The 27936-nt window shown below is 39.7% G+C and overlaps 3 protein-coding genes across 11 annotated transcripts in view; 2 read left to right on the top strand and 1 right to left on the bottom strand.

Moving 5' to 3' along the window:
• The first annotated feature begins 32 nt into the window (after positions 1-32).
• On the top strand, positions 33-23565 carry LOC149869152 (uncharacterized). 8 transcript variants are annotated; one of them, XR_016441403.1, is made up of 3 exons: positions 33-158; positions 8050-8229; positions 12188-12584. XR_016441403.1 is itself a non-coding variant. In XM_090039820.1 (2 exons), exon 2 carries the CDS (start codon positions 21911-21913, stop codon positions 23120-23122), a length of 1212 nt encoding a protein of 403 aa, XP_089895946.1. In that variant the 5' UTR covers positions 39-158; positions 21887-21910; the 3' UTR covers positions 23123-23565. The 8 variants fall into 8 exon arrangements, 5 of the variants coding, with proteins under 5 accessions (XP_089895946.1, XP_089895942.1, XP_089895944.1 ...); XR_016441402.1 differs by having other exon boundaries at positions 158-289; XM_090039820.1 differs by lacking the exons at positions 8050-8229; positions 12188-12584 and adding an exon at positions 21887-23565 and having other exon boundaries at positions 39-158.
• RIOK3 (RIO kinase 3) lies at positions 1185-17375 on the bottom strand. Its single transcript, XM_090039814.1, has 13 exons — positions 17203-17375; positions 14596-14717; positions 13598-13743; positions 13364-13471; positions 12595-12704; positions 11458-11601; positions 10397-10524; positions 8361-8552; positions 6973-7132; positions 5863-5943; positions 5683-5772; positions 5118-5225; positions 1185-2629 (listed from the first exon to the last, which is right to left on the bottom strand). The coding sequence occupies exons 1-13, from the start codon at positions 17269-17271 to the stop codon at positions 2525-2527; spliced, it is 1563 nt and encodes a 520-aa protein (XP_089895940.1). The 5' UTR covers positions 17272-17375; the 3' UTR covers positions 1185-2524.
• A 1160-nt stretch (positions 23566-24725) lies between the features above and the next one.
• The window catches only part of SLC35D4 (solute carrier family 35 member D4), a 96312-nt gene continuing 93101 nt past the window's right edge, over positions 24726-27936 (top strand). Inside the window, exon 1 of one of the 2 annotated variants that reach the window (XM_090039809.1) lies at positions 24726-25013. In XM_090039809.1, coding sequence (XP_089895935.1) covers positions 24942-25013 — 72 coding nt within the window. In that variant the 5' untranslated portion in view covers positions 24726-24941. The remainder of the gene's footprint in view (positions 25014-27936) is intronic. The other variant, XM_090039807.1, reaches the window with a different exon arrangement.

Raw genomic sequence — 27936 nt, 5'->3', positions numbered from 1 at the left:
AGGCGGGAACCTCCGGCTTTGGGCCCAACAGAAGCAGGGCACACCCCGGTCAACCCCCAGCCTTGGCTGAAGCCAACACCCACTGGCTCCGGAAATTCTTCGAAACAGCCGGACACAGGAGGAGGGAGGGGAAGGACAACCGGCAACCTATAGAACAGGTTTGTGCAAGTTCCAAGAGGGGCCTCCAGTCCCTAAAGCAGCGGCCAGCAACCTTTTTAAGTAGGTCACCTTTGGCATTTCAAAGCAACCCAAGATCTGCTGTGCACTGTCACCACCCCCCACCCAGAAGGTAAGTCTGTAGGGAGGGAAGGAGGTGCAAGTATCTGGGGGTACATCCCCCAGCAGGCAAGTCCCACCCAGCCAGGGTCCCACTCAACTTACCCCTGCTTCTGCCTCTATGGCACCGTCCCTCACCGTGGGGGCCTTGATCTAGCCCTCCGCGCTTCCCTCACAGGACCTGCTGGGCTGGGATGAACCTGGCCACCCCAGCCTCAGACTCCAAGAGGATCTGAGATCCACTGGTTGGTGACCACTAATCTACACGGTTGGAACCACTGATAGAGCAAAGCACTAATGCAGATTTATGAACTGCTCCTACACCTGGTATGGAATGAACAGCAGATCTGTTCTGAATTACTTGGGTTGAGCTAGAGTTTGCACTTTGTTCTGGAAACAGAAAAACTATAAGCTATTTCTTCATTGGAGTACTTCACTAGAAGCCAAAATAGTGAGGACACCTGCAGCAAAAGATTTTGCAAATCTCTTAAAAAATTAGCTCATTGTTCTGTTTTGAGTTAAAATAACTGCAATCTTGAAGTGCAATGTTAATTCTTCTAGCAAAATACCTTCCACCCTTCAAACCCCGCCCCACCTTACTTGTGCTTAAAATCCTGCTAAATTATCTCCACAACTTCTCCACATGTTTTGAGGGTTTTGTATTACCATTTTCTGTACTGATTTAAAAAGCAACTGACAATGGTCAGTACACGTCTAAAAATTTCCTGCTACTAGAGGCAAGAGTACTCAGAGATTCTTGGAGGTGGGTGTGGTAGACCCCAAATTTAAATGTTTTCAGACTAGTTAAACAACATTGTTAAGTCCCATTTTTAACAGCAATTCAGAGTGATCCATTGCCAGCAAGGTTTTAAGATTAACCAAAATCAATGCAGTTGGTCAGACAAAGAACTACACAAAAATTCAGCCACAAGTTTTACTTCACCCTTCATTTTTCATTAGAAAAAAGCAGCACTTTCACAACACACTGTGAGAATGTAATACACACCAACAATATATCCTGCTTGATAAAGAGCAGCATTACAAATAGCAATCAGAAAAGTACAGAAAAATGAGTTAACCCTTAGGATTTTCTTGATTCCTATCACCCCACTAAGTCAGTTCTTCCAATGTATTGTTTTAGTGAAGCAATAAACCTTTTGTCAGGCTTTAGGCCTTGCTAGGCTTAGATTTTTTTTTAATTAAAAATGCTACATATAAAATGTATATCAGAAAAAAAAAAAAAAAAAAAATCAGCATTTTAATTAAAATCATTTAAAGAAAACCTTTACAGCACTCTGAATTATTCTTTTACTTCAGTAGAAGAAAAACTGTTCATTTTATCTTTTTTTTTTTTTTTTTTTTATAAATTCTGATACTCAACTTTGGTTCTGTGAACTGGGTTTTGTTTAGCTGAATCAGGAAGTCAAATGTGACCCTACAGTTTCAATGCTATTTGGAAAAGGTCTACAGAGAATTTATTTTGACCCTCCATGTAGTCTCTGAAGGCATCTCTATGTTAGAGATGAGAACAGCTGCAAGTCTGCTCTGTTTTAGGATTTGGGTGCCGCCATAAGAAACTCACATACTACCAAGCCAGTCCTCTACTGGACAGCTCAGGTATTCTCCGTTTTCATGTAACACCCAGTTTAGACAGGGCAATTTCATTTACTTTGAGCAAGAACAGATTTTAAAAGTACAAAGTCTGTTTTCAATTGGCAGTAATATTTTAAGTGACTATTATCCATAGTTTGCTTTTTCATTTGAATTTCTACTTAAAAAACAAACATATATTGTGTCTATACACAATTTGTAATCAGAAAGATCTTAGGGTAGTAATGGGAAGGAGAAGAGGACTTCTGTTCATTTCCTACCACACATTTTAGAAATTAAACAAAGAACTGTCCCCATTTTTTAAATATTCAAGTTCTGAATCATGCAAATATGATTAGCTCAGCTACAATTGTCTAACATAACTGAAAGTTTGGTTAAATTTGTAAGAACATTAGAAGAGGTAGTGACTTCAGATTCTCACAGTGCTGAACTGACTTGTGGGCTAATATAAGACACACTGAAGCACCAGTGTACACTCCTTGTTTTCCTTTTTGGTATTCCAGATCAACCACTACTTGCCTTGCCATTGGTAGCAGACATTTACCACTACACTAACATGGTTAGAAGCAGTAAACTTTTGTTGTTGTTTTTTATAAACAACAGGTATATACACACACACACACACACACACACAGTGCTATTCATCGTATATTAGTGGTGGATCCCCATTGCTTGAAAAGGCAGAAAATTTCTTTCCATAGTTCTGGACATGATCTTCATTTATTTTTTCCAAAGCTTCAATCTAGAAAATAATAATAAAAAAAGACCTTGAAGCTATTTAGAAACATGCCTATACATTTCAAGAAAAAATGATAAAATGATCCTATAACAGTTGGAGCCAACCTTTCTGGCAGACGCACCACAGTCAGCCCTGCATTCTTCCCAAGTGTGACTCCGACTCCTACCCAATATTTTGTTCTGCTTCTGCTTCCCGTCTTATACCCCCTGCTAGATTTGTTGCTCTGTTATCTACCTTATCTGTTGCTGTACTGCCTATCCCCTCCTCCACCTGCTATATGCCACATATAGCAGTCAGAGGCTGACTTGTGCCACTTGTGTCACAGGCTCACCACCCAGGCTATAAAAGACCAGTGCAACTCATTTCAATTGTTTTACTATATTAGCCTTCATAAAATGTGTTTATCATGTATACAGTGTTTTATAAATATTGTATCTTGAAATGCAGTTGCCCTCATAACATTAGAAGCAGATAAGGATACTTATATGGTTTCAGTTACAAACCAGCTTGGTAGTCGAGAGATTGGAAGCAGAGTTTGAGGTACTGGTTTTCCACACAGATAGTACCAAGTACTTTTGAAGAAAACAGTTAAGTGCCAGTTTCTCCAAGCCTAATGAATTCTGCTACAACTCAGCTATATATGAGTAAAAGACTCCCTATGTCTGAAGAAGGGTGTTTGTGCCCAAAAGCTTGCAAAAGAACAATTTTTTCCCCAACTATTTTAGTTGGTCAAATAAAAGATACCACATTTACCCAAAGAATGTTGTCTGCCAATGAGTAAAAGAGAAATTTTAGAATGGCCTTAAAAAAAGTTGATCCACTCCTGGTAAGAATATTACTGGAAAAGGCAGAATAGAAAGTAGTCAAATGTTTGAATGTGACTATGTATCCAGTTTTAGTCTACAGACTATGACATGTCCTGTAGCACTTCTTTCTGTGATATTAAAAGGAGAGATGGATAAAAAGAAATAGAAAAAAATCCAAGCAGCTAGCAGGGGTTGGTTTGAAGAAAGTGATTTTAAAGTAGCAGGAATTATAAAAATTAGAGACTGGCTACCCAAATTTGATTTACATGGCAGTGAAATAACAAATCAGTGTCAACATAATTTGGCAGAAGAGGCAGAGATAGATGCACAGAACAAAAATATTCAGAAAATACTTTGCAGGAGAATGTCCCAGGGGACTGTCCCAGCCTTACAACTCAATTAGGCATGAATGCTTGTATCAGCATTAGAGTGGAGATAAACCAACTTGTGAAGTTCTAGGGAACCTATCACTATTCTACATTGTGTCTCATTTTTATTTTTCTTTGCCTGAAGGCATCTTCATTACAGCCAGCCCAGTGTCTAAAACAGATCTAAAATATCCATCCTGAGCATGCTTCTGCACTATAAAGTATAACACAGATTCTTCTCATCTGTGTGGTTAGCAACCCACTTTATTCACAGAAGGTTGCTGATAAAGGATGAGTCACACAGCTGTTTACTGCAGCTTTTACTTCAAAGGATACTGCTTCTCAGCTGGAGCACAGCTGTTGTCCAGCGTAGCTGATCAAAGTGGCTCTTTTTGAAGCAAGTGCCAAAGCAAATATCACTGGTACTTTGGGCGGAGGGTGGCTTATTGAATTTTGGCAAGCCATCAAGGACTGCATAACAGGCAAACATGGGGAGATTAATACTAATTTTCTAAATTTTTAGGGTCCACACAGGCCAGATAGAAAGACCTGGCTGGCCACATCTGTCCCCTGGGCTGCATTTTGTCCATCTCTGTACTAGCAGGATAGGGTACCATAGGAGAGAATTTGAGCCTATATACAAGATCACAAGACAACACTGCATTAATTTACTGTCCTTAAAAAGTGCCCTTTTAACTAGTACATGAGTAATAAGTTTGACACCACTTTAAAATGACTACAAACAATCCAACATTTCATGCCAAGAGTAACTGATGACATCTGGACACATTTAAAAAGGAGTTATATCATGTCCAAGATTTAACCCCCACCCCAAAACCATGAAACTAAATTTAGATGTATAAATTCAGGTGGTCCGAGAAAGTCCTAGTTTGTAAGCTTTATATGTAGTAAATTTGAACTGAAATAAACACATTACGGTGACTGAAAACAGAACAAAACAAACAAACAAAAACAGTAGGAAGTTTGCATGTGAAGCGAATTTGGGCAGCTTCTTTTTCTGTGAGAAACAGTATTAACCCTCAATTTCAGGGAACACTGGATTTTTTTAGTTCAAACTTAACAAAAATAAAGCCCTTAACATACTACCACTAAAGTTTGCCAATTTCAGCTTTTATTGCTACCAAGTAACATTCAAAATTTGAGAAACGTGCAATAGCTATAATTTCAACAATTAACATGATTAGTGATTATAAATACAAATAAGAATCCAAAAAATTGAAGCCATGACTGGTTGGCTGCTAGACAGGTGAGTGAAACTACTGCCAGCCCCACAAACAAGAAAAAAAAACCCTGTACCTCAGCTAGGAAGTCCGCTTCGTTGTCAGCTGTAATATTTAAACCTGAGACAGCATTGAAGAGCTCCCATTCATTAAGTGCTTCTGAAACGCCTCCTTTCTGGAAGAACTATTTTTAAAAAACAAAAGTGACAGAGAAATTAAATAGAATCTAATATATTACATACATACCACAACATCGCTGGCTTTCACAAGCTATAATCACCAATGAGAAATGGGAGCGTCATTTTGGTTTTGGTTCCTTCAGAAGTGGGCTCACTTCAGATTTAGAGGAATTGTTTTTTATTCTTCTCCAATAGTCCCAAATCAGCCCGATACAGTCTTCTCTTCTGTTAACACACCACTCAACTTCTATAAAACATGTACTATTTCTTACAGTAAGCAATCATTATTTTGGGGGGTAAGGGGCAGGAGAACCCTTAAAACATGAATGTGACTTCTTTTTTTAAATCAACTTTGTATATCAAACTTTGATGCTAGTATTTTCTCCCAGTAACCTTTCAAATGGGTCTCTGTGTGGGGGAAGGATAGGGGTGGGATTGCAGAGATCAGGTAACAAGTATTACCTGAGAAACATTCCTGCAGTCTCTGAACAAGAAGTCAAGTCCATGAGGATGTGTTGGCTCCACAGATTGACTTACATCAATTAACCAAACCTAGCAACAGAGAAAACAGACAGGTTCTTTTAAGGCACAAACATTTCACATTACATGCAAACTCTCCTGTTGCAGTAAGAATATACTCACCTTGCCATCATGCCATAGCATGTTGTACTCACTCAGGTCAGCATGGACCAGATTACACTCTTTATACAACTGCTGCATCATCTACAATGTGTCAGACAGATACCTCAGTTAGATGCAGAATATCGATACAAGCAAGTTAAAAATCAGCCTAAAACCAGGGCAAAGCAGGCTTTTAATTCATATTTGAAGTCTACCTGCAGTCAAATGAATATGGGGAATTTTACACAAAATAGAATTAAGTGCTAACACTCAAGTCAGTCATGATAAAGAAGCATTTAACTCTAGTGAGCTTATCTAAAAACTCTGCCAACCAGTCCAACTGCATTAGTTAGATAGCAGCAGAGGGTTTTCTGAATACACCCTTCTAGCACATAAGAGATCTCACAGAAGAGTTTTCAGCCAGTCTAAGTGATAATATAATGAAGTTACCAAAAATAAGCTAAATCAAGCTTCAGAAGGTTTCAGAACACTGAAAAGTAGTAAACCCCAGGTTCAACCTTAAGTTACTCATTCATTTGCATAATGTTGAGTTCCTAAAAGGGGGATGCCATCCTTGTTGTATGTACTGAAAAGTACCCAATATAGTCAGTTAAATGCCAATGATGTTGCTCCGCAAGTCTCAAGGGAATCCTGAGTTTATGTTCATCTTTTTACGATTTTTCTGCATTCAAATAATAAACCATAAGGGCACGTATACAGAGTTGGAGATAACCAGTTCGATATTTTCAGTTGCAAACTGAAGGTGATGATTCTTAAGCACTCATATTAATGGGTATACAAGACTGGTTGATGCAAAAGTAATTACAAAGGACTTCAGAGATTTTTTGGATATTTTGATTTTTTTTTTTTAAACCAAAATGACATTTAACCCACCTTTGTTACTTTCATCCGTCTTCCCATCCCAAGTTAAATGCTATACTACAGCTTAACATAGTATTTTATCTGGCACCAGGAAAAATTCAGCGGACTTTAGATGCATCTCTCAGTACTTGGACCGCTGGCCTGGAAGATCTCTTTTTTAAGAGCCAGTATGCTACCATTTAGTCTGAATTATTCCCCCGAAAGAAAAAACTCTTGCCAAAATTGAAAAGATACACACTGACATCTTACATTAAGAATTTGATAATAAGCCTCTTTCATGTCTTCACTACTGAGTTTTACTTCCTTCAGTTTAGGAGCTGGGACTTGATCACAGCCAATGAAAGACATGACCAAGATGTGTTTCTTAAGGATAACCACTTGGGGACAAGGGATTCCTGCATTCTGCATTCTGTAGAGCAGAAAAAAAATATGGATTATAATTACTAACTACAAATCATACTTGCCAAAAAATACTAATGATTAGCCCCTCGACCTCTTGAGTTATCAACACTTGTATCCATTAGAATTCTTTTTAAACTGCTTACAGTATTTACTCATATCAAAGATGTTTTTTCTCCCCAGTCAGCATGTGGGGACAGCTATCATCTTATATTTGCATACAAAGCAGAGGTAGGGGCAGGCAGTTGCTGCCACCCTTAACTCTGGTTCACTTTCTTATGCTGTGCTCTGGGAGAGAACACAGCCCAAGCAGTGTCTGAAAGTAAGTGGGAAGGAAAAGAGGCAGAGGCAGAGACTGGGGAGCTGGGGAAAGGGGCAGAGAGCTCCTTCTGTAGCAGTGGGTCGGGGAAGACGGGACAAGACAAATGTAAAGACTACCCTCCAAAAATAAGATTCTATACCTGGAACATTATCATAAAAAAAACCCACTATACATTTTCCGTATATAGAATCTAAATAATTGAAGAGGTTGTCTTAAATTCAGGGTCATCTTAGATTCAAGTAAATATGGTATCCAGTTTAGACCAGGTTGCGAGTGAGAGCTGTGCTGACATGGCTCTGATCACCTCATAGCTGTTGGAATGGGGGGGAAAAGGATGACACACACTAAGAAGCATTGCCACCACAGCCTGAGCACTGCATTAAGGACTGAGGGAATGAATACTTTTCAAATCTCCAACTTTAGAAATTAAAATAAATATAATAAGATGCAATATAACAGACAAACAAATTAAGACAAGGGTATCAAAGTACAGGGCAGGGAACTTAGGGGCAGGGCCTGCTGCAGAATCGGCGGTTGCTGGACATGGGTATTGGCACAGGAAGACAAGTGAGAGCTGTGCTGACATGGCTCTGATCACCTCATAGCTGTTGGAATGGGGGGAAGAGGATGCCACACACAAGAAGCCTTGCCACCACAGCCTGGCAAGCAACCGCTTGCTTCATTGCTGCCACCACCACCAGCACTGCCACAACCACCACCACCAGCTACACCACTGCTGCAGCCAATGGCCCATGAGGAGACCTGCAGTCTGGATCCAGCCCAGGGTGAGTTTGACAGCCCTGCATTAAGGCATCCAAATCTAAACTACACTTCCACAGTGATCAAACCCAAGTTCTGTAAAAGGGGGGGGGAAAAAAAAAAAAGAACAGCGTATAGTCAACTACCATTTTTGTACCTTGTTAGATTGTGCATTTCTTTTTCTGCCCACATTCGGATAATCTTCCGTGGATTCAATTTACTGAAGCGGTCTTTAAACCTGTAGTCATCTTTAATGTATTTGTCACGATTCTTGAATTCATTAAGAGTTGTTTTAAACACCTTAATGGCACACTCTGGAGGTATAGCTTTAGCATCTTCACCTACACTTCTGATTAATAGAAAAAGTAAGCATTAAACATTTAACCTGTATCTTTGTTTTTGAGCACAAACAATTTAGTGGTCTTTCAGTGTTGCCCTGTAATGTTTTACAAAGAGGATGGAGGAACAAGATTTTTTTCCATACAATTAAGTTGTTTTTAGCTTGTAAAACTGTTCTAGTTGTGTCCTATTAAAAATCTCTCAGGTTAAGCTTTAATAAAGCTGGACCTTAATATTTAGTCTTGGAATACTAAACTACAGTGCATTGCAACCTAAACCCACTTGTTAAGAACTTCTACATTAAAACAAAAGAGATAAAAGTTTAAGCATTAATCTTTTTGTTAAATGCAACCCCTGAGTAAGGTTGGATCCCTCTGGATAAGAGCTTTGTTTATTATGGTCCACTTCCCCATCTTGGATTTTTCTTGGAGAGAGAATGTAGCAGAAAGAGGTTAACATTTTAACATGCCGTTGACATTATGATAAACATGGAACTGTTCTGTAATACTGTTTGTTTATTCATAAACGAGCATATTAGGATGAAGATTAATTACCTCCACTGCATTTAGTTGAGAGAAAAAATGGCGCAGGACACTTTGCACAAGGGACTACATTGGGCCTTCTAATTCTGTGTTCCCAAATATATTTTAGCTTCCAATTCTCTGTTGATAAGAATCCCAAATTAACCATTCCAGTATTTTGCCCTGAACTGATGTCTATAGTTCCAGGGTGTCTCTGTAAATATCAGTAGACATCTGATATTTGTATCAGTTTTCCCATCCATTTAAGCTTCCCTTACTTTCCAGTATTTGTTAATTAACACTGAAATGACTTAGAATGATCCTCAAGTAACTTTTTGAAGACTCTTGGGTGAAGTGATTCAGAACTATTAGGAATAAAGCCATTAGCTTAAACAAATGCTGCTTCATAGCCACCTTTGTTATTCCTGGTAGCCTCTCTTTAGTGATATTATAAAAGATATATGCTGATACTTTATCCTAAATACAGAAAAGGAAAGTGTATTGAACATTTCTGCATCTATAGACACAGGTATGACTCAGACTCTTTTTGCTCCTAATATGTTTAAAAATATTTATCTTAATCTTAATATTTAATTAGCAATTTTAGCATCCCTTAAAAGTTTGGTACTTTTTTTAAAGCTTCTGTTCATTACCAGTACTGCCCTTTTCCTTCCTATATCCTTAACATTTTATTTTTGTTTAATCTCTGTACTCATGTCTCTTTTTTTACCACTTTTGTACAATTTAACTTTTTCATGTTTGTAAAATCATTGGGATTTCTTCAGAGATGTATTGCAGACAAGTTTCATTAATTGTTTCAAGATAAACCATGTTTCCAGATAGTTAAGCAATGCTTGCTTTAATAATTTAGAAGACTGCTGCCAGATCCAGTTCACACAAAATAAATATAAAGCAGATCATATTCACTGGTACTCAGGCAGCCACAAATTTTTAGGCCAGCAATTAACTCTTTCTTGGTGTAAAGATATTTAGCTACCAAAATACTCAAGACATTTAGCTCCCAAGGCTGGATGTAATACTATTCCCCTTTTTCCCTTTAAAAAGGAAAAAAAAAAAAAAAGTTTTGGTATTGGCTTCATGAGATCCTCATGGGGACATCTGCTAGGCATTTTTTTTAAACAAAGGTACTATTTGGTTTTTGTAATAAATCCTCATTTCTGTATACCTCTTAACTGCAAGAGAAATATGTAAAAAAACTGAAGACACACAGAAAGACCCTCCTAGTTCGCTCAAATATTTTTATAGCTTTCAGCTATTTTTTTTATAACATCCAACCACTAAGGTTAGTGTCAATAACAGATTATATACTTACTTTCCTCCATATGCATGGAAAACAACAGACTCTTTTCCTGTGCTAATACAGCCAGTGATGGTCTCTAGCATACCAGAATTGACCATCTTGTACAGAAGTAAACGTGTTTTAGGATCTACTGCTTTCTCCTACAGGTAAAGGAAGAAACAAAGTAAACACGTGACTGGTCTGCCTATATTCATTCAAGGCCACAATACTGTTTCTCAATATCAGATCTCAAGTACTCTTATCTTACCATTTGAATTAGGTGACAAAAAATGATTAAATCTAGAGAAAAATGTTGCATACAATTCCTTCCCCCCCAAAAGGCTTTTTTATATAAATGATTAAATTGTACATAGTATAGATAAAGCAATGCAAGGCCAATGCCTTATCTAGATTACTTACAATAAGTACTTTTGTTGTTTCATTTAGCTCTATACAGAAAATAACTCACAAAAGCTGAGGTATTTGCAAATGTTAACACTTTTACAGACTGATAACAATGACATTGAGAAAGGCAACTACTGTTGACTTAATTAAACAAAAGTAAGTGGCAGTGTCAAGAATACAAAATTTTAAGGTAACTCATGCTTCAAGCTTAAAATAAACCGCTTCATTCGTATATGGAAAACTGGCTTCTCAAGTTACCAGTGAAGAGTACTATTTAAACTCCCATATTCCTGAAGCCTTGCTTAGAATATATTGATCTGAAACTGAACACTTCAAGCACCTAGGATTAATCCCATATTTTCAGGCGATTTTCAAAAATACATTCAACTTTAACCTTTAAGGTATTAAAGACTCAGATAACACAGTAAGTAACATGAAAACTTGGATAATTCACATTTTTGGAAATGTCTGCATGTTATACCCGCTATACTGCCATATTTAAGTACATTTTGCAACTTGGACAGAAACAAACAGGTATTCATAGATGCATTTATGCAACTCTCTTCAGCAATCCACTTGTCAAGTATTGCTGACTTGGTTAGTGAGGATGCTTTAAAGCTTATCAAAATGGTATGCCAGACAAAATGGAAGCTTTGTGTTTAAAAAGGAAATTTATAATCAAAACATACAGCAGTAGAGTGCTCCTTCTTCTCATGGACTCTTGCACTTCGACGTTCCTCAGAGTAAGCATGCTGCTTTAAAGCATTAAAGACTTGATTGGATAGTTTCAAGTCCATTCCAATTCCATCTCCAACTTGGAATTCTGGTGCAAACTGTAGGACAGATGTTATCAAAAGTTTTTAAAAATTATTATACTTGGAAAGTGACAGAAAGATACAGCAAGCACACAGACTTTTAATCTGAGTTTTCAAGAACTACGGACTCTAAGGGAAATCTTTTGTAGCACTAGAACAGGAAAGAATGGGTGCAGTCAGTGACCTATGCAATTGCAGCAGTTAATTTAATAGAAGAGCTCAAACTGCTCTTGCCCACACCAGATTACATATCATTCAATCTAATAAAAAAGCCATAGCACATACTGCCTTATTATTAAGTTTTTTTAGTACAGTTACATTAACTGAAGATTGCAAGTTTCTATTGCTATGAATAAACAGACTGCTTAGTGCCAGGCAGTGTTCTGCAATTAGAAATAACTTGCTTGGTCAGACAGGCAAACTGAATATTAAATTATTTAGAGTACTGCATCCAGTTTTTGGCCCCCCACTACAGAAAGTATGGGACACATTGGAGAGAGTCCAGCTGAGAACAACAAAAATAGTTAGGAGGTTGGGGCACATGACTTATGAGAAGAGGCTGAGGGAACTGTGCTTATTGAGCATTTTAACATGTGCTCCACAGGTGGGCACTTCGATTACAGCAGGTCCAGTTACAGCATGTTGGAGCAGCCTCCTGGCTCGTGTACAGGGACCCATTTAGTCTGAAGAAAAGACAGAGGGGATTTAACAGCAGCCTTCAACTACCTGAAGAGTGCTTCTAAAGAAGATGGAGCTGAACTGTTCTTAGTGGTGCCAGATAACAGAACAAGGAGCAATAGTCTCAACTTGCAGGAACAGGGTGGGGGGCATCTACATGTGCTATTAAGGCATAGCAATAAATTGTGGAGCTTAGTGCTCCACAGTTTATTACTCCCAGGAAACTCCCTGACACACCATCTACACATGTGCCCAGACCACAGCACATTGAGCTGGGTCATGGCAGCCTGGATGGCAAGGGTCCTGGCACAGAATGCTCAAGTTTTCACTTACGTTTTCCATTCGAGCAGTATTCTTCCTCCCACATACCACCTCATCATGTTTGGTGGTAATGTCTTTTCCTTTCCCAATAAAGCCCTTTTTTGGAGTGGTGGTCGGTTTGTCTGTCAACAGATAATGTTTAAAAAAAATCTCTAGATGAACAAATGTTTGTGTGTTTATAAAGGCTCATGATGCCTACAGTAACTTGACTACATTCACTTTTTTTTTTTTTTTTTAAACTGAAAACAAAGGGCACATAATTCATATTATGCTAGCTTCTATCTTTGCATATTATATTCCTATTCAACTCTTTGTTCAGTTTCATTTACTGTGTTTTGAATTGTCAGCATCTGGCACACTTGGGAAATCATAAAACAGTAAATGTTACATGCAAGCTCTTCCACACTTTGTACAGAGCAGATGACAAGCAAACACTGTCCAGATAGAACCTCAAATACAGTGTTATTAAAACCAACACAGAGATTCTATAGCACAAAAGACAACCTCCCACATCCCCTGCCATAGTGTACACTGGCTATGAATCAAAAGTAAATTAATTTAGATAGCTCAATTGTAATATGTCGTTCTTAAAATGGCTGAGGCTGTGATGACAGAAACCAGAGCCTGGAGGGAGACTCCCAAATCCTTCACAAGTAACTAGCACTATATTAAAAAAAAGCCACATGTCCATGACTCAGGGAACCTAATTTAAGGCTTTTGTTTTTTCAGGATTTTGGCCAGTCATGGGCAATTTTGCACATATAGTAATTTTGAACAATACCTGCTCGATAGGGATCATGACGGGTATCCTGCCAGTCGACCTCATCTTCTGAGCTGTCACTGTCTTCAAAAGGATGTACCTTTCGGTAGTTCTCAAATGATATAGAGACTTAGGAAACAAAAGTTAGAAAGTTTATGACTGACATGATCACATCCTCACTGCCTTTATCAACTCAAGTGCAATAAAGTAAGTTTACTGGCTTTTCTAAAAAAAAGCCATCTGGTTTGACAATACCTTTACTATCTCCATTGAACTTTTTTTCTTCACGCCGGAGCTGTGCATCGTACTCTCGGTCAAACTCCATTTGCAGCATCTGAGCTAGCATTAGGTCACTGGAAGTGTCAGTGTTTTCTCCTGTAATAAATGGTCCCTCAGCAGCACTAAATACAATTAAAAAGACAGAACAATCACAAGGTTTAATATATCTAGTTAACTATTTTACATCTCATTGCTAAACTCCAGATAGAGAAGTGAACAGAACTGCATAGAAACAGATTGATTTAATGGACGAAAAAGACTGTACCGTAGTTACTCATGAAAAAAGGGGTTATGATTTTGGTTTTCACTGTTCACAGGTCCTTCTAGGAAATAGTTACCTAAGCTTCATTTGTGTTTTATTTTTAAAATAAATATTACATTCTGGTTTTTAGAAGAAAGAATTGCAGCCAGGAAAACAGTGCTTTATTACTGTTTCAAAGGATGAACCAGAAATGGATCTCCTCTCTAATGCAGAATTTTTTCTGTATTTGTAAAGCACTTAGCATTGTGGGGGTGGTGAATGGTCTATGACTAGGACTCTTAGTCACTACAGCAACAAAAATGTGAAAAACATTGTTTCAGTTTGGGAATATTTCAGTATATTACAAGACTTCTCATCAATCCTCTTTAGCAACACTCCTCAAACTACACTTCACAGACTCACAATATTGTGAAGAACCCTTTCTAAAACTCCATGAGAAAGAGTCAGGAAACAAGCAGGTGGAGTTTTGGGACAAATCTATTAGATGTGCGAGATCTCCCTGATGAATTGATCCTAACAATTTATATGCTAGAGAAAAGAACTAGCACACACGAACCAAGAGAAGGGGACAAAAAGGGAACGTGTTCACTACGGTCCTGTAATCACACACACACAAACCCCACCTTGACATTACACATCAGAAAAAAATGACAACCCAACAATCATCAAGTTTTCTAATTCAAGATTTAAGTTTAAAAGGTGTTTCACTTACGTAACAACTTCAGGAAAAGCAGCGTTTTCTTCTTCCAACTGCAGTTCTTTTGCTAACTGTTCGCTCATTACATCAGCAAGGGAACAGGATATTACTGTAGTTTTGGGGATTCCCCATGGACACTGCAAAGAAACAATTTGTGGAACTCAGCAACAAGATAATCAGGGGGCATGTCTACATGTGCATTAATGTGCTTTTCCTAATGTCTATTACATTTAGTATTTCCAAAACAAGGTACTACATAAATGTGCATTAGGTTGCATTAATGCGCAGTAGCAAAATCTCAGGTTTTTGGGGTGACGCTTAATGCAAAGTAGCTTATTGTATTGCACATTAGTGTATTAGCATGGTTTTGGATGCACTGCTTTAATGCACAATAGAACAGGCACACATGTAGACACACCCAGTGTAACTAAGATACTTGCAAGCTTTGTGCAAAGTGGTGCTATCTTACTGTTCCTTTCTTTCAAAACCAGATTCACAAATATTTTTAAACGAAATTATGGAAGCACTCCTTAAAGTTGCTTATTAACAACTCAATTGATTCAGACAACCAAGAGAAATATTACATTTTCTAATAGACACCTAGAAATGTGACAGTTTTTATATACTATGTGACATAGTATATAAAAACTTGTAATTTGGGAGAGTTACAGACATGTGAAAGCACCCTATTCAGTTCAAACCGACTATACTTCAAATCTAATTTAAAGAACATTTGCCCCCAAGAGTTTGAAAACAAAAATTAGAGAGGCTTGTTCAATCACTTGACTTATGAAGGTCAATTCTCTTCATAAACACGCAAGACAAACAAATATGTACCAGAGCAGCTAAGTGTCCTTCTGCAGTTAGGCCTATGCCTGCCTGAAAGATAATGTCCAAACATTAAAAATGAAGTTAGACAGGAATGTATTTGAATAGCTTCATGGACTTCAGTAGCAATCTATGCATTTAAGTTTATAAATGCATTAAGGGCCAAATCCTACATATGCATCTCTGAAAAGAGAATCCTGAAACTGTGCGCATTCTGACTGAACTCAGAATCTTTTAGGAGTGCACTGAGAGAGATTTGGGGAGCCAATACCAATAGCTGATTAAGGAGGCGTATCAGCCAATACCAATCCAATTTCTCATACAGCTGCATCCAGCAGTTAAGTCTGTTGTGGTGGATGGGGAAAGAGAGAAGGAAGAGGGGAGGGAGGCAGATCAATGCCCCCTGTGGTAAAGGAGGGAGTTGGGCAGGGGCTTGGACAGGTGCTGCCCAGCCAGGGGAGGGCAGGGGATGGAGCCACAGTTTGGCCAGGGGGGTGCAGGATGGCAGCTCCCACCACTGCACACACCCCAGGAAGGCACGGGGGGCAGGGGGGAACATGTACCCCAGATCTGCGGTTGGAGGGTGGGGTGGGGGGATAGGATGCAGCTGCAGGCTCAGGCTGGGCTGGCGCCAGGCTCTTTCCAGCATATAGGTGCTGCGCGTGGGGCGGGCAGCGCTAGAAGGCCAAATTATCAGCCACACAGGTCCGATTTCCAATAGTCAACTTTCTTTATAATCAGTGCCAATCTGATATCGGACTGATATAGAATCTTTCAATGTAAATCCAGTTTCAGGATAACCAGCCCTAACTTTCAGCCATGGTTACTTAGCCCAAGATAAAGTGAAGACATGCAAATTTTTTTCTAGAATTGCATTTTATCTGTTCTGTCAACTGGAAAAAAAAATCTGAAACCACATATCAACTTTTCAATAGCACAATAATATTTCAATATCTTGAAAAGGTTCCTGCTGCACTGAGCACCCTATGTATCAAAATTACAGCCTTAAAAATATAACCGAAGAAAAACAAACAATGTCAGATAACTAATCCCATATAAAAATTGAATTTGTAAGAATCCACCAACACAGAGAGGACTCAGCAGATACTGCAGACCACACCACAGCGAGAGCTGCCCTTTTCAATACCCTTTAAACATAATGGAGAGGGAAAGCCACTCTGTCACAAGTCAAGACCACACTCACTGACACAGGCAGGAAGTGTCAGGGACTGAGTCATGGGCAAGTCACAACTCTACCAAGATTTCTTTGCTAAAGTCTATAAAGATGATATGTACATCAAACACTCAAAACAGAAAAGAAGTTTTTTGTTTTGAAATCTTCCAATAACAAAAAAACAAAACAAACAACGGGCAGCCCTCCAGATACAGGAGCTTGTAGAGCCAAGGTCTGATCCAGAGTGCTTGGTTGGGCTCTGCTGCTAACTCCCGCAGGACTCACACAGAGCTCTGGTGGAATGGAGCAGATTTACTTATCACGCTCCCACGGCAGCTCGCTCCAAGCAGCGGGTATCAACATAGGGGTGGGCAAAACACAGCCCACGGCCTGGATTTGGCCTGCCAAGCCCTCGACAGCACACCAGGCCTCCCTCTGCGGCCCGCGGGCCCAAACAAGTGCCCAGCCCGGCGCACCCGCTCCAGCCGGGGCCTTTCGAAGCTCATTTTTTTCCCCTTCGGTTGAAAAGACTCGACCCGGCTCGGCCCCGCTCCCGGCAGTGAGCCCGCACTGCGCCCCAAGGACGCTGCTCCGCCGAGGCCTCCCCGACCCAGCCTCACCTTGCTCTGCCAGGCGGGGCCCGGGTGGGCCTCGGGGGCGGCGGTGGCGGCGACTCCGACCGGGTCCATCTGCGCATCCAGGGATGGCGGCGGAAGAGTAGCGGCGGCTATGAACAAGGCGACGAGTAACTTCCTCCTTCGCCCTCCAGTTCCTTCACTGTGACCTTTCACTCGCGCTTCCCATTGGTCCAGGAGATACTTCCGGCAGGCACTTCCGGTGACGTTATGACATCTCCCTGCGGCGTTCTCTTGCAGCTGGTGTGGGGCTGCCGTCGGGTGTGCTCCCGGGGTTTCCCTTCGCCCGCCCTGAGGGGAAGTTCCCGGCCGGTCTGCGGGGGGCTCCTGGCGGCTCCAGTACCGTGTTGTCCGGCGCCCAATAACGATTGTATTTGTCCAGTAATTTGAACCCGTGTCTGAGGTACAATCAGTAATACAAGTGTTCAAGATGGGCGGTAGTTTTTGAGGCAGATGATTGATGCAGCATATGCAAAACCTAAAGCAGCTTCAGGGAGTCTTAACCAACTTTTCAGTGGGAGTGCCTGCCTCAAAACAAAGGAAAGCTTCAACTCTGATGACTCGGTGCTCACTCACTGACTGGTGGCCTACAGTAAGCAATATACTGTAAATAAGAAGACTTAATTTGCATAATTATTCACAGGTTTTTTTTCAGTGTACAATAGCTTTTCAGCAAATACGATAATTTTGAGCTTCCAAAATCTGCCATATTTTAGACCTGGCAACGTTGGCCCCACCCGAGAGGAGTGTTGTGACATCCCATCCATCTGCACCCACGCAGCTCTGAACCACAGTGATAGACCCCACCCAGGGGGACTAGAGGCTTGTGTAAAGAACCTTTGAAAAAGGAGCCAGGAATCGAATAAGGAACTGTGCATAAGGATCCAAGTTCAGAAGCAGTCTACTGAGGCAAGGCACCATCCAGGACATTGGCACATAAGGTTGCCACTGTAATGAAAAAAGCAGTCAGGTGTCAAAAGACATCAGGAGACAGGCTTAAAAAATTCAAAAGTGTGGGTTTAGGGGTGGGGCATGTGCACATACACACACATCTGTGTGTACAGAGGTGTTTCACATGCTAACAACAATTCTGAAATAAAACCATTTTGTGTGCAATGACTATTTTCTGGACCCCATTTTTTATCTACATAGTCACAATCAATGGGCGCACTGGACAATCCTACTGTCAACATGCCACGCTGTTATTTAATTTCCCACTTTATCGTACACATACAACTTGCGCAGCCATTTTGCTATTAATTCTGAAGCACTCCTATGTGTTTGCATCTGTGTGTATGCATGTTGTACTTTCCTGTCTTTTTTCACATCATGCTTTCACATTTTCCTCCGCAACTATGAGGGGCAGACATATTCCCCTGTCTTAGGCTTTAAGAAAAATATTGAATTGGCAAGACTACTAGTAGAGGAGACCAATGCAGCAGAATCTCTGTTCAAACCTTTTTGCTGAGGAGATGTGTAGGAATACAATGGGTGCGTGGAACTGGCAGCAGGATGAAAAGCCACCAACTTGTAATTACCTAGTAGTGACGACGGATTAGGAATGAATAGAATTTGGGTCGATTGTCAGATAAGATAGTCTCGAAACTCCCATGAAATAACTCTTGAGCTGAGAGAATAAAAAAAATATAGCTGAAGTAAAATCATAGATTTGAATCTAAAAAAAATATTAAGTGCTTAAAGAAAGAAAAATAGATAGCAAGGCATAAGTAATTTGTTCCACAGCTACTCTCTTAGGATTTTGTAGAGTTCACTTGACATTCAGCACAAAGGACCAGTCTTTCCAGTAACAGCCATTGGTGAGGGAAATCATATCCGGGAAACCAAAATCATGGTTTTAAAATGTTATTCAGCACTAACATTTAAGTAAATCAATTTCCATAATTGCTGAGCATCCACAGGGCCTATCACAGGAGGGGCCAGGAGGGCCATTTGGCCCGGGCCTCTCATTCATGGAGGGCCTCAAATTTAGACTTTTGACATTATCTCCATATGAGGTTATACATACAGACACAGAGATACACTGACAGGATTGAAAGAAGAAGACGTTCATCATACAACTTAAAACTTGTGTCCCATTACTGGGCCACACTACCTGTAGTGCACTATGAATTCATATTTTTTTAATATACCGGGACCCTCAAAAAATGGATGTGGCCTGGGCCTCTCAACCTCTGAGAGGGGCTGAGCACTCACAAAATTCCATTGAAGCTAATAGGACTTGCAAGTGCCTGGACCCCTGAAAAAAAATCAAGCTTTTTCTGTAAGCATAATAGAATAATAGAAAAATTGGTCTGGAAAGGCTATCAGAAGGTCACCCAGTCCAACACTGCCCCGCCCCCCCCCAGGATTATCCCAGTCTAAACCATTTGCAAACAAGTGTTTGTGTAACAGCCTCTTAAAAACGTGCAAGGATGGAGATTCTACAGCCTCTCTAGGTAATCTGTTCCAATGCTTAACCATTCTTATGACCTTATAGGTCATGAGCGTAATATAAAGCAACCACTTTATGTGATCAGAAAGTGACCTGTGAAGACGTTAATATCAAGAGCTTTTAGCGTGCTTGTGACAATTTGTATAGTACAACTCATTTGCAATTGATTACCCATAAATTGTTACAGCTTGTCATTAATGAATAGGAGACACTGGCTCAGTGATAGGACATATTTCACAATGCTTGCAAGCAAAAATGTAAGTGTTCTTGTCAGAAAACATAGCTCGCTTTCAAGGCTGGCAGAAATAATGCAATTGATTTTCACAGTTAAGATTAAAATCTACTTTAATGTATTTAACATTTCATCTTATTGAGCATCAGCTCTAATGAGCAATGTCTCTCAAATTTTGCTTATAAAAAGATGTTTAAAATTACTTCATCATTCAAGTTTTACTAAACAATGACTCACTTTTTCATATTTTCAAGACTGAAGATTTCCATTAAGACTTCATTCAGCAGTTCTTATGCAACATTTAGTGGGAGTTTTGCTTCAAGACACTGTTCAATGTGTGAATGGAAATTCTTTGATTCATAATAGCAGACTTTGAATCTAGTTTTGAGTGTATTAACAAGAAGGAGTGTTTTGTAAAATGAGATGTAACCAGATAAATTTGTCACTTGTTAATATTTCATAATAATAATAATGTAAAGTATATTTAGAGCCAAAGACTTCCCTTCATGTTTCTCCAGGTAGTTAACAAATATGTACAGATTGAGCAATGTGTTATTTAACTTAGTCATTATAACCAGGGTTTATTTATGTAAGTTTCCTCCTCATTTTTAGTCTGTGACCAAGCAATAGATGGATTACCCAAGACTAAAATACTGTTGGATAATTTTTACTGACTTGAACCAGGGGGGAAAATCCTTTTTGGGCCATAACAGCAATCTTTCACTGTTATAAAAAGTACTGCAGAAAGCACAAAGAGAGACACTGAATAAATATTATGCAAGATAAAGATACACTACCATGTCAAGGTCAAATATCTTTTAATCCCTCAGTTATAATCCTATTTTTACAAACAGCTGTAAAATGTTCTTAGCTACATTAAAAGTGATTTGTGTGGAATGTGCGGCATACTAAAAAGTACACTTTTGTCTGCAAAATACAGATTTGGCATCTTTAAAACAACAATTTTTAAACTTCTTCAAACAGCATTTCTACATGTTGCATAACAGGGCTACAGTGTAATCTATCTACACATTTCTAGTATTCTGTCACTGTGGCATGTAAGCGTCCATGTCTTCTATTTTTTTAAGTCCTCTGTGCTACTGTCCCTTGTGCTCTAAAATGTGGTTACTTCCTTGTACCTGTCAGCCTCAGCAAGGTGGTCCATCTACACCTGTACAAAACCGAGGGTCCAGCCCCATGCATTTATGTTCACTGCTCACTCCTGAAAAATGGGACCTGCATAACTAAAAAATACCCATTAAGAATGGCTAGGTGGGACAGAATCTATTTTCTCTGTCTGCCAAAAATAATTATAGAGCACCAGTCACTATAGTGTCTAGGTATTACTGTTAAGTCTAGGTATTTGCTGTCTGCTTGTATTTGCTCATTCTTTTTTCCGGGAAAGCCTGCTGAATCAAGAAGCCAAGCCAAAGAATGTAAGTTAAGCAATGAAAGCTATGGCTTGCGAGATCAGTTTCAATTGCATTTGTCAGACTGCTGAAGGTATACCTAAGAGTACACAGGGACATCTCAGGTATTGGCCACTTGCTTAGAAATATTTTGCTGTATGTTGATTTCTAACTTGCTTTTGCACTTGTAGAATATTGAGATTGACTTATAAGATCTTTTAACAAGGAAAGGATTGATTTTCCAGAAGTGACCTGTTGTCAACAAATATGGTTGATTTTTCTTCTTTTCTTAAAAGTTGCTTATAAGCTAACATTTAAAACAATGTCTTCCAGCTGTTTGATGATGTTAGACATTCTGAAAGGCTTTTAGTTTTGTTTTGGAAACAAAAAAAAAATCTCTTTATGTTTTACCTTAGAAATGCCAAGCCTTGTATTCCCTGTTTTTCATCGAGGACGAATTTCTGGTTGACTGAAAAATGTGAAACTGCCACCATTATCTTTATTTGTTAAAAACTAAATCACACCCAAATGAAAGAGCTAACACTTGTTGGTTGTTTTGTTCCCTCCTTTCCCCAGACCCTGTCTCTACAGGTAGCAATAATGATTCCTCTGCTGTTTCTGCTGTTCTTTGGATATATCCTTTCAATTCCTGGGTGTCCCCAGAAGTGCTTTTGTATCCACCCATTAACAGATTGCCAGCATGCCAATCTAAATGAAGTTCCTCCTGATTTTGACCAAAAAACAGAAACATTGATCTTGAATGAAAACTCTCTAAGTCTCATTCCTCGAGGAGCCTTTCAGAACTTCCACAATCTAACTTTCCTTGGTTTAGCTCACAACAAACTCTCGCTTCAAAATGATTCTTTTGAAGATATCAGCAACAGCATCCTGTCTTTGGATCTCTCTGGAAACAGTTTCACAGACCTGCCATTAAAATTGTTCAAGAAAACAAAGAAACTTGTTTGGTTAAATTTAGCCGATAACAGACTAGATCTTCTGGACATCAACATTTTCAGCTCCTTAGAAAAACTCTCTTACCTGGACCTCTCCAATAACAGACTGCAGATGCTTACATCCATGTTTGCGGGTCTCTCTCAGCTTGATACCTTGATGCTGGCTAGTAACTATCTCCACACCATACCACAAGGAGTTTTTGATTCTACTCCTAAACTTAAGATCCTTGATCTGTCACACAACAAAATAAGCCATTTGCCCAACTGTTTATTTAACAGCACAATGAATCTTAATGACTTGCTTCTTGATGATAATAATTTTACAGTGATACCACATGCTGTATTCACAATCTTCCATAACCTAGAGCATTTCTCAATTTCTAAAAATAGAATCCAAAATGTTTTACCATTTGTGTTTGTTAGCAAGTTAAGAAAACTTGACCTATCTAGTAATTTACTTTCAGTGCTGCCTTGTGATTTCCTTTCAGGTTTGGAGCAGCTGGAAGTTCTCAATTTATCTTTAAATTGTCTTGGAAATTTTCCCAGCAATCTATTCATAAATAATACTAAGCTAGCATTTCTGCATTTGGATAAAACCTGTCTCAGCACTTTACCTATTGTTTCAGGCCTTCGAAATATGAGTGAGCTGACACTGTGCTGTAATGCCATAAAAAGCTTGCCAAGAAAATTCACAGACAATATGGTCAATTTGAAACTGTTGGATCTCTCCAATAACAACATCACAAAAATAGAGGATGGTGCATTTAACATAAATCCTAATCTCACAAAAGTGGTTTTGACTGGGAATCCAGTTTTTACAACTGAAAGAATTAATTACACTTTCAAAGGGTCAGACTGAAGAGTATACGTTAAAAGATGATACTAGGGTAACTGTATCAAGAAATGCTTTCTGCTACCTTCATGAAAAATGTAATGTACATATTGCAAAAAATGTAATTATTTCTGAGCTACAAGTACTATCTTCTAATAGCACGTGCATTACAAAGCTTCTTTGAACTCACTGTGCTCTCTGATATTGTAGTACTATAACTCTCTGATATCGTAGTACTGGTGATGGTACAGCTGTCCATTTCTTACACTAATTTAAATGTTCATTTTTTTGTCTCATTATTGTATATCTTTTCTAAATCTTACAACTGATTATGTATTGTATATAAATATGAATATTTGAAGGACTATATGGTACTCTGGTATGAGGTAGCATGAATTGGGAATTACCACACTGTCACAATGGTGAATCTACAAGAGTTAATATGGTCACTCCAACTGAGTGCTGATAAAATCCTGATATGACACACATTTCACTCTCTTTGTCCCATTCTCTCCACCTCTCCAATTCCTTCCACCTCTTCTTTTAGGAAGCTAGGTGCCTTATTGCTGTGAGTTCAGCTGACTGAGAGAGGTTCAGAAGGAGCTCTTAAAGCCTCTAAACTCATAAAAAAATAGCTTGGCTATAAGTAAAAATGTATTTTTAGGTTCTGATATCCTAGATAATTTCACAGTTAAAACTTCCATTATTAAGTTTCTGTTTGCATTAGGATAATGGTGCTCCTTCTGACCTGACATACTTTAACAGTATCACCTTTTTATATCTAGAAAAGTTTTAATGATTAATCTTGTCCTCATGGGGCCACAGACAGGGATACATATTTTGGGAAAAAAATACATTTGTGTATATATAAAGGAAGAAACCTTTCAGTTACAGGCTACTTTAGAAAAGCATCTCTTTGAAGGTGCTCCGATTGGAAATATTGAAGTATAGGACCACTAGCTAGTGTTCTTGTTAAGATGTGGAACCCCATGGAGAGTTAGGAGGCTTCCCAATCCTTTTGAGTGAACTTGATTTAACCCACTTGTGTTATTTCTTCATTTCATCATGTAGGCATGCCTATACAGCTTAAAAGAGACAATGGGGTTTTTCTGTGAGGTTTGGAAACACCTCCTACAGATTTCTAGATCAAAGGTGATCATTCTCAATGACTTTCTGCAGGATGGGTTTTATACACACCCACACCCACACCCACATATATATAACCCATGTATATATACAGAATACAGGTTATACATTAGAACTTTTATGTACATTTACTTTGTGTGTGTTTGTGTGTATGGGTTATATCTACCTATCTATTTATCTATCTGTATAGCTCTTTCTTATATCTATCTGTATAGTTCTTTCTTTTTTCTTTCTTGTATCTATCTATATGTATAGCTCTTTCTTTCGTCTATCTACCTACCTACCTACCTACCTCCTTTTCTTTCATCTATCCGTCTATCTAGGTCGTTCCTGCTTGCTGTCACACACACAGACGCCTAGAGCAGTTCTGACTGATGACCTTCTAAATGTGTAAACCCCGCAGACCGAGGCGGGAGAGGAAGGAGGTGTGCGCCCCAGAAAGGGGCGGAGAAAGAGCGGGTCTGTGCGACCCGTATCTATCTGCCAGAGTTTCCTGCACCGGGAGGCAGCGTGGCCACTTTAAGAAGGCCGGGCCTCCGGAGCTTGTTCTTGTGCCTATTGGAGCGAGCACAGAGCAACGTGTCCCTGTCATGGCAGCCACTCCAGGTAGCAGATTCGTGAGCACTGTCTCCAGCTGATCACAGCGTGCAGCACCAGTGCCTTGATCATCCTCACCGAGACGGGGGAGATGCTTTGACAGATGTATTTAAAGAGACCTGCAGCTGGTCTCTCTTTCTGCCTCTTCTACTTGGCTTCTTATTTCACCAACAAGGTGAGGGGGAGCTGCAAGCTGGTTTGTGTGAATCCACTGCCTGAGCAATCCTCGGTGGATTCATCTCCTTGGCTTCCCGCCCCGGTCCCCAGGCTGTGCAGGGCATGCATTCCTTCCTCCCTGCACCACACTTCCTTGCCTGCTGCAGGAGGAGCTGCTCATTCACTTTCAGTTTCTCCTGAATGTGTAGAGATGCCAGCCGGTCATAGCTAACTGCCTACAAAACCATTTTCTCTTTGCAAATAGTCCTAATGCATTGACAGAAATATTCGGGTGAAGACAAAAGGGTGGAAGGCAAAAGGGGGTACTTGTATGGAGGCCTCCACCGCCTCTATATCAGGGAGAGCTCCCCCCAGGAATCCCTCCTTTGCCTCTAAGACAATGGTTTCCCACTTTTGCCTCTAAGAGGGTGGTTCTCCACCAGTGGTCCTGACTTTGTACCAGGATCCATTTGTAAACATCAGTAGCCAGTCCCAACCCAGTGCCCATCACTCCTCCCAGCCCCACAGTGTCTGGAGTAGGGTGGCATGTATGTGGGGTAAGGGGGGCCCCAAGCAGCCCCTTGCAAGCTGGAAGCCTGCCAGCCTGCAAGGGAAACGCCAGGATTTCCCACATGTTTCTCCTTTAAAGGTGAATCCATTTTTAAAGTTTGCTCATGACCCGTTTGTATATTCTTGCAACCCATGGGTTGAGAAACACTGCTCTAAGAGGATGCATCCCTGCAGCTGGTTAAAACATGCTATCTGGAAGAATATCAACATAATCCCCTCTTGCTGTTGCACCCACTGGGAAGTGGAGAGGGGCAAAGTTAGGTCAGAGGAAAATCTGGAAGTGCTGAAAACAAAAGTTGCTTTTGGGGCTATACATAATATGTATATTACATGGTTTGTGGTGGGCACAAAATATACCTTTGGTTAAGTGACTGAAATAGCTTTTGATGGGAAGAATAAATGGTATGATAAGGATCTGTGTGTGTGTGTGGTGGGGGGTGCTTACTGCACTGTATGCTTATTTAAAACTCATCATCATTGTCCATTTTCTTCTCATTTTATAACTGTTGGAAAGGTGAAATTGAAACGAGGTCAGATGATCTCCTCACTTACTCAAGGGTTAAGTAGGAATAACACCACTAAAATCAATACACTTAATTTGGTGTAAATTAGATGAGGATTAGGCCTGTAGTTTCCTAAAACTGACATTAAGCATTATTCTGTTGCTCATGAGTGCTGGGTGGCCATCACTTTTCCCCGTAGTAAAAAGGAGAGTTGAAATATTTTAAATCCCTTCATAAATAATTGACAGGAATTTAAAAAAATGGAGATGAGAGGGCAACCACCAAATTTGAGCCTGTTATTGTTCTTTTAATACAGTACAGGTCCATGGGGCCAGATGGGATGTACCTGAGGGTGCTAAGGGAGTTGGCTGATGTGACTGCAGATCCACTGGCCACCTTTGAAAACATATGGTGATCAGGAGAGGTTCCAGATGATTGGAAAAGGGCAAACATAGTGCCCATATTTAAGAAAGGGAAAAAAGAGGATCCAGGGAATTATAGACCAGTCAACCTCACCTCAGTCCCTGGAAAACTCATGGAGCAGATAGATCCTCAAGGAATCCATTTCTAAGTACTTGGAGGAGAAGAAGGTGATTAGGAACAGTCAGCATGGATTCACCAGGGGCAAGTCATGCCTAGCCAGCATGATGAGATGACTGGCTCTGTGGACGCAGGAAGACCAGTGGATGTGTACCTTGATTTTAGCAAGACTTTTGATACCATCTCCCACAACATTCTTGCAGGCAAGCTAAGGAAGTATGGGTTAGATGAATAAACTGTAAGGTGGATAGAAAACTGGCTGGAGTATCGCGCTCAGAGATGAGTAATCAATGGCTCAATGTCTAGTTGGCAGCCACTATCAAGTGGAGTGCCCCAGGGGTCGGTCCTGGGGCCGGTTTTGGCTGGGATGATCTAATTGGGGATGGTTTGGTTTTGAGCAGGGGATTGAACTAAATGACCACCTGAGCGCCCTTCTAACCCTAATTTTCTATGATACTATGATTCTGTATCCTCTCCTTGTTCTGCTGGACCTGTTTTATGACTCTTCTGTCTTGGAATTCCAAGACATGCAAATTTCAATGCCCTACCACTTACAAGAGCAGAGGATGGCATCTTTGCAATCAAAGAATGTTAATGATGGATCCAATAATTATAATATTTCAACTGTGTCAATTAAACATTCCTGTAACAGCATTATTAGGTATCTAGTGAATATTGGATGCAGAAGCAGTAGAGAGTTGTTACATTATCTAGTTTGTCTCCCTGTCAAACTAGATAATGTCACAAGTGTAAATTCACAGCAGCCACCATTAAAAATAGAACGCTACCATAGTATTCATAAGGGAACACTGGAAACACAGAGGCACCTTAGTTTACCCAAGAAGAAAATGTCAAGGTTAGAAAGGGCAATCATAATGGCTAAACAAAGGTTAGTATCCGTGAGTCTATCCTGTGGCCTCATTAAGCTGTAAATTAAGGGAAAGAACCTGCTTTCTCCTGCACATTGCAATTTCTTATGAATGCTACTGGAAGATCCATTGAGAAACAAAAGGGAAAATATGCAAGAAATGCACACTGTGAATGAAAAAATCATAGCCTAAAATTAATCTGATATAGTTTCATTTACTAATTTGTTCATTATGTGCCTGAGAGTGTGTAGGCAAGGTTCTTTGAGTAGATGTTATAGCTTTTATTAGATCAGCTGAGTAGTTGGAAAAAAGTTCATGGCAAGCATTCGGGCAGTCACCCTTCTCTGGGCATAGGGAGTCTCCGGTGTTCTGAGTTTGTGTATGATGTTGCTCTCCTGTGTTAGGTGTTTCACAGGTTTCTTAAGTAGGCCAGTAAGAGTGATGCTGAAGTTATTTTCAG

The sequence above is a fragment of the Crocodylus siamensis genome, chromosome 3 (assembly GCF_052110815.1).
Source record: "Crocodylus siamensis isolate JL-2025a chromosome 3, ASM5211081v1, whole genome shotgun sequence".
Classification (NCBI taxonomy): Eukaryota; Metazoa; Chordata; order Crocodylia; family Crocodylidae; genus Crocodylus; species Crocodylus siamensis.
This window is presented reverse-complemented; position numbering and strand designations above follow the sequence as displayed.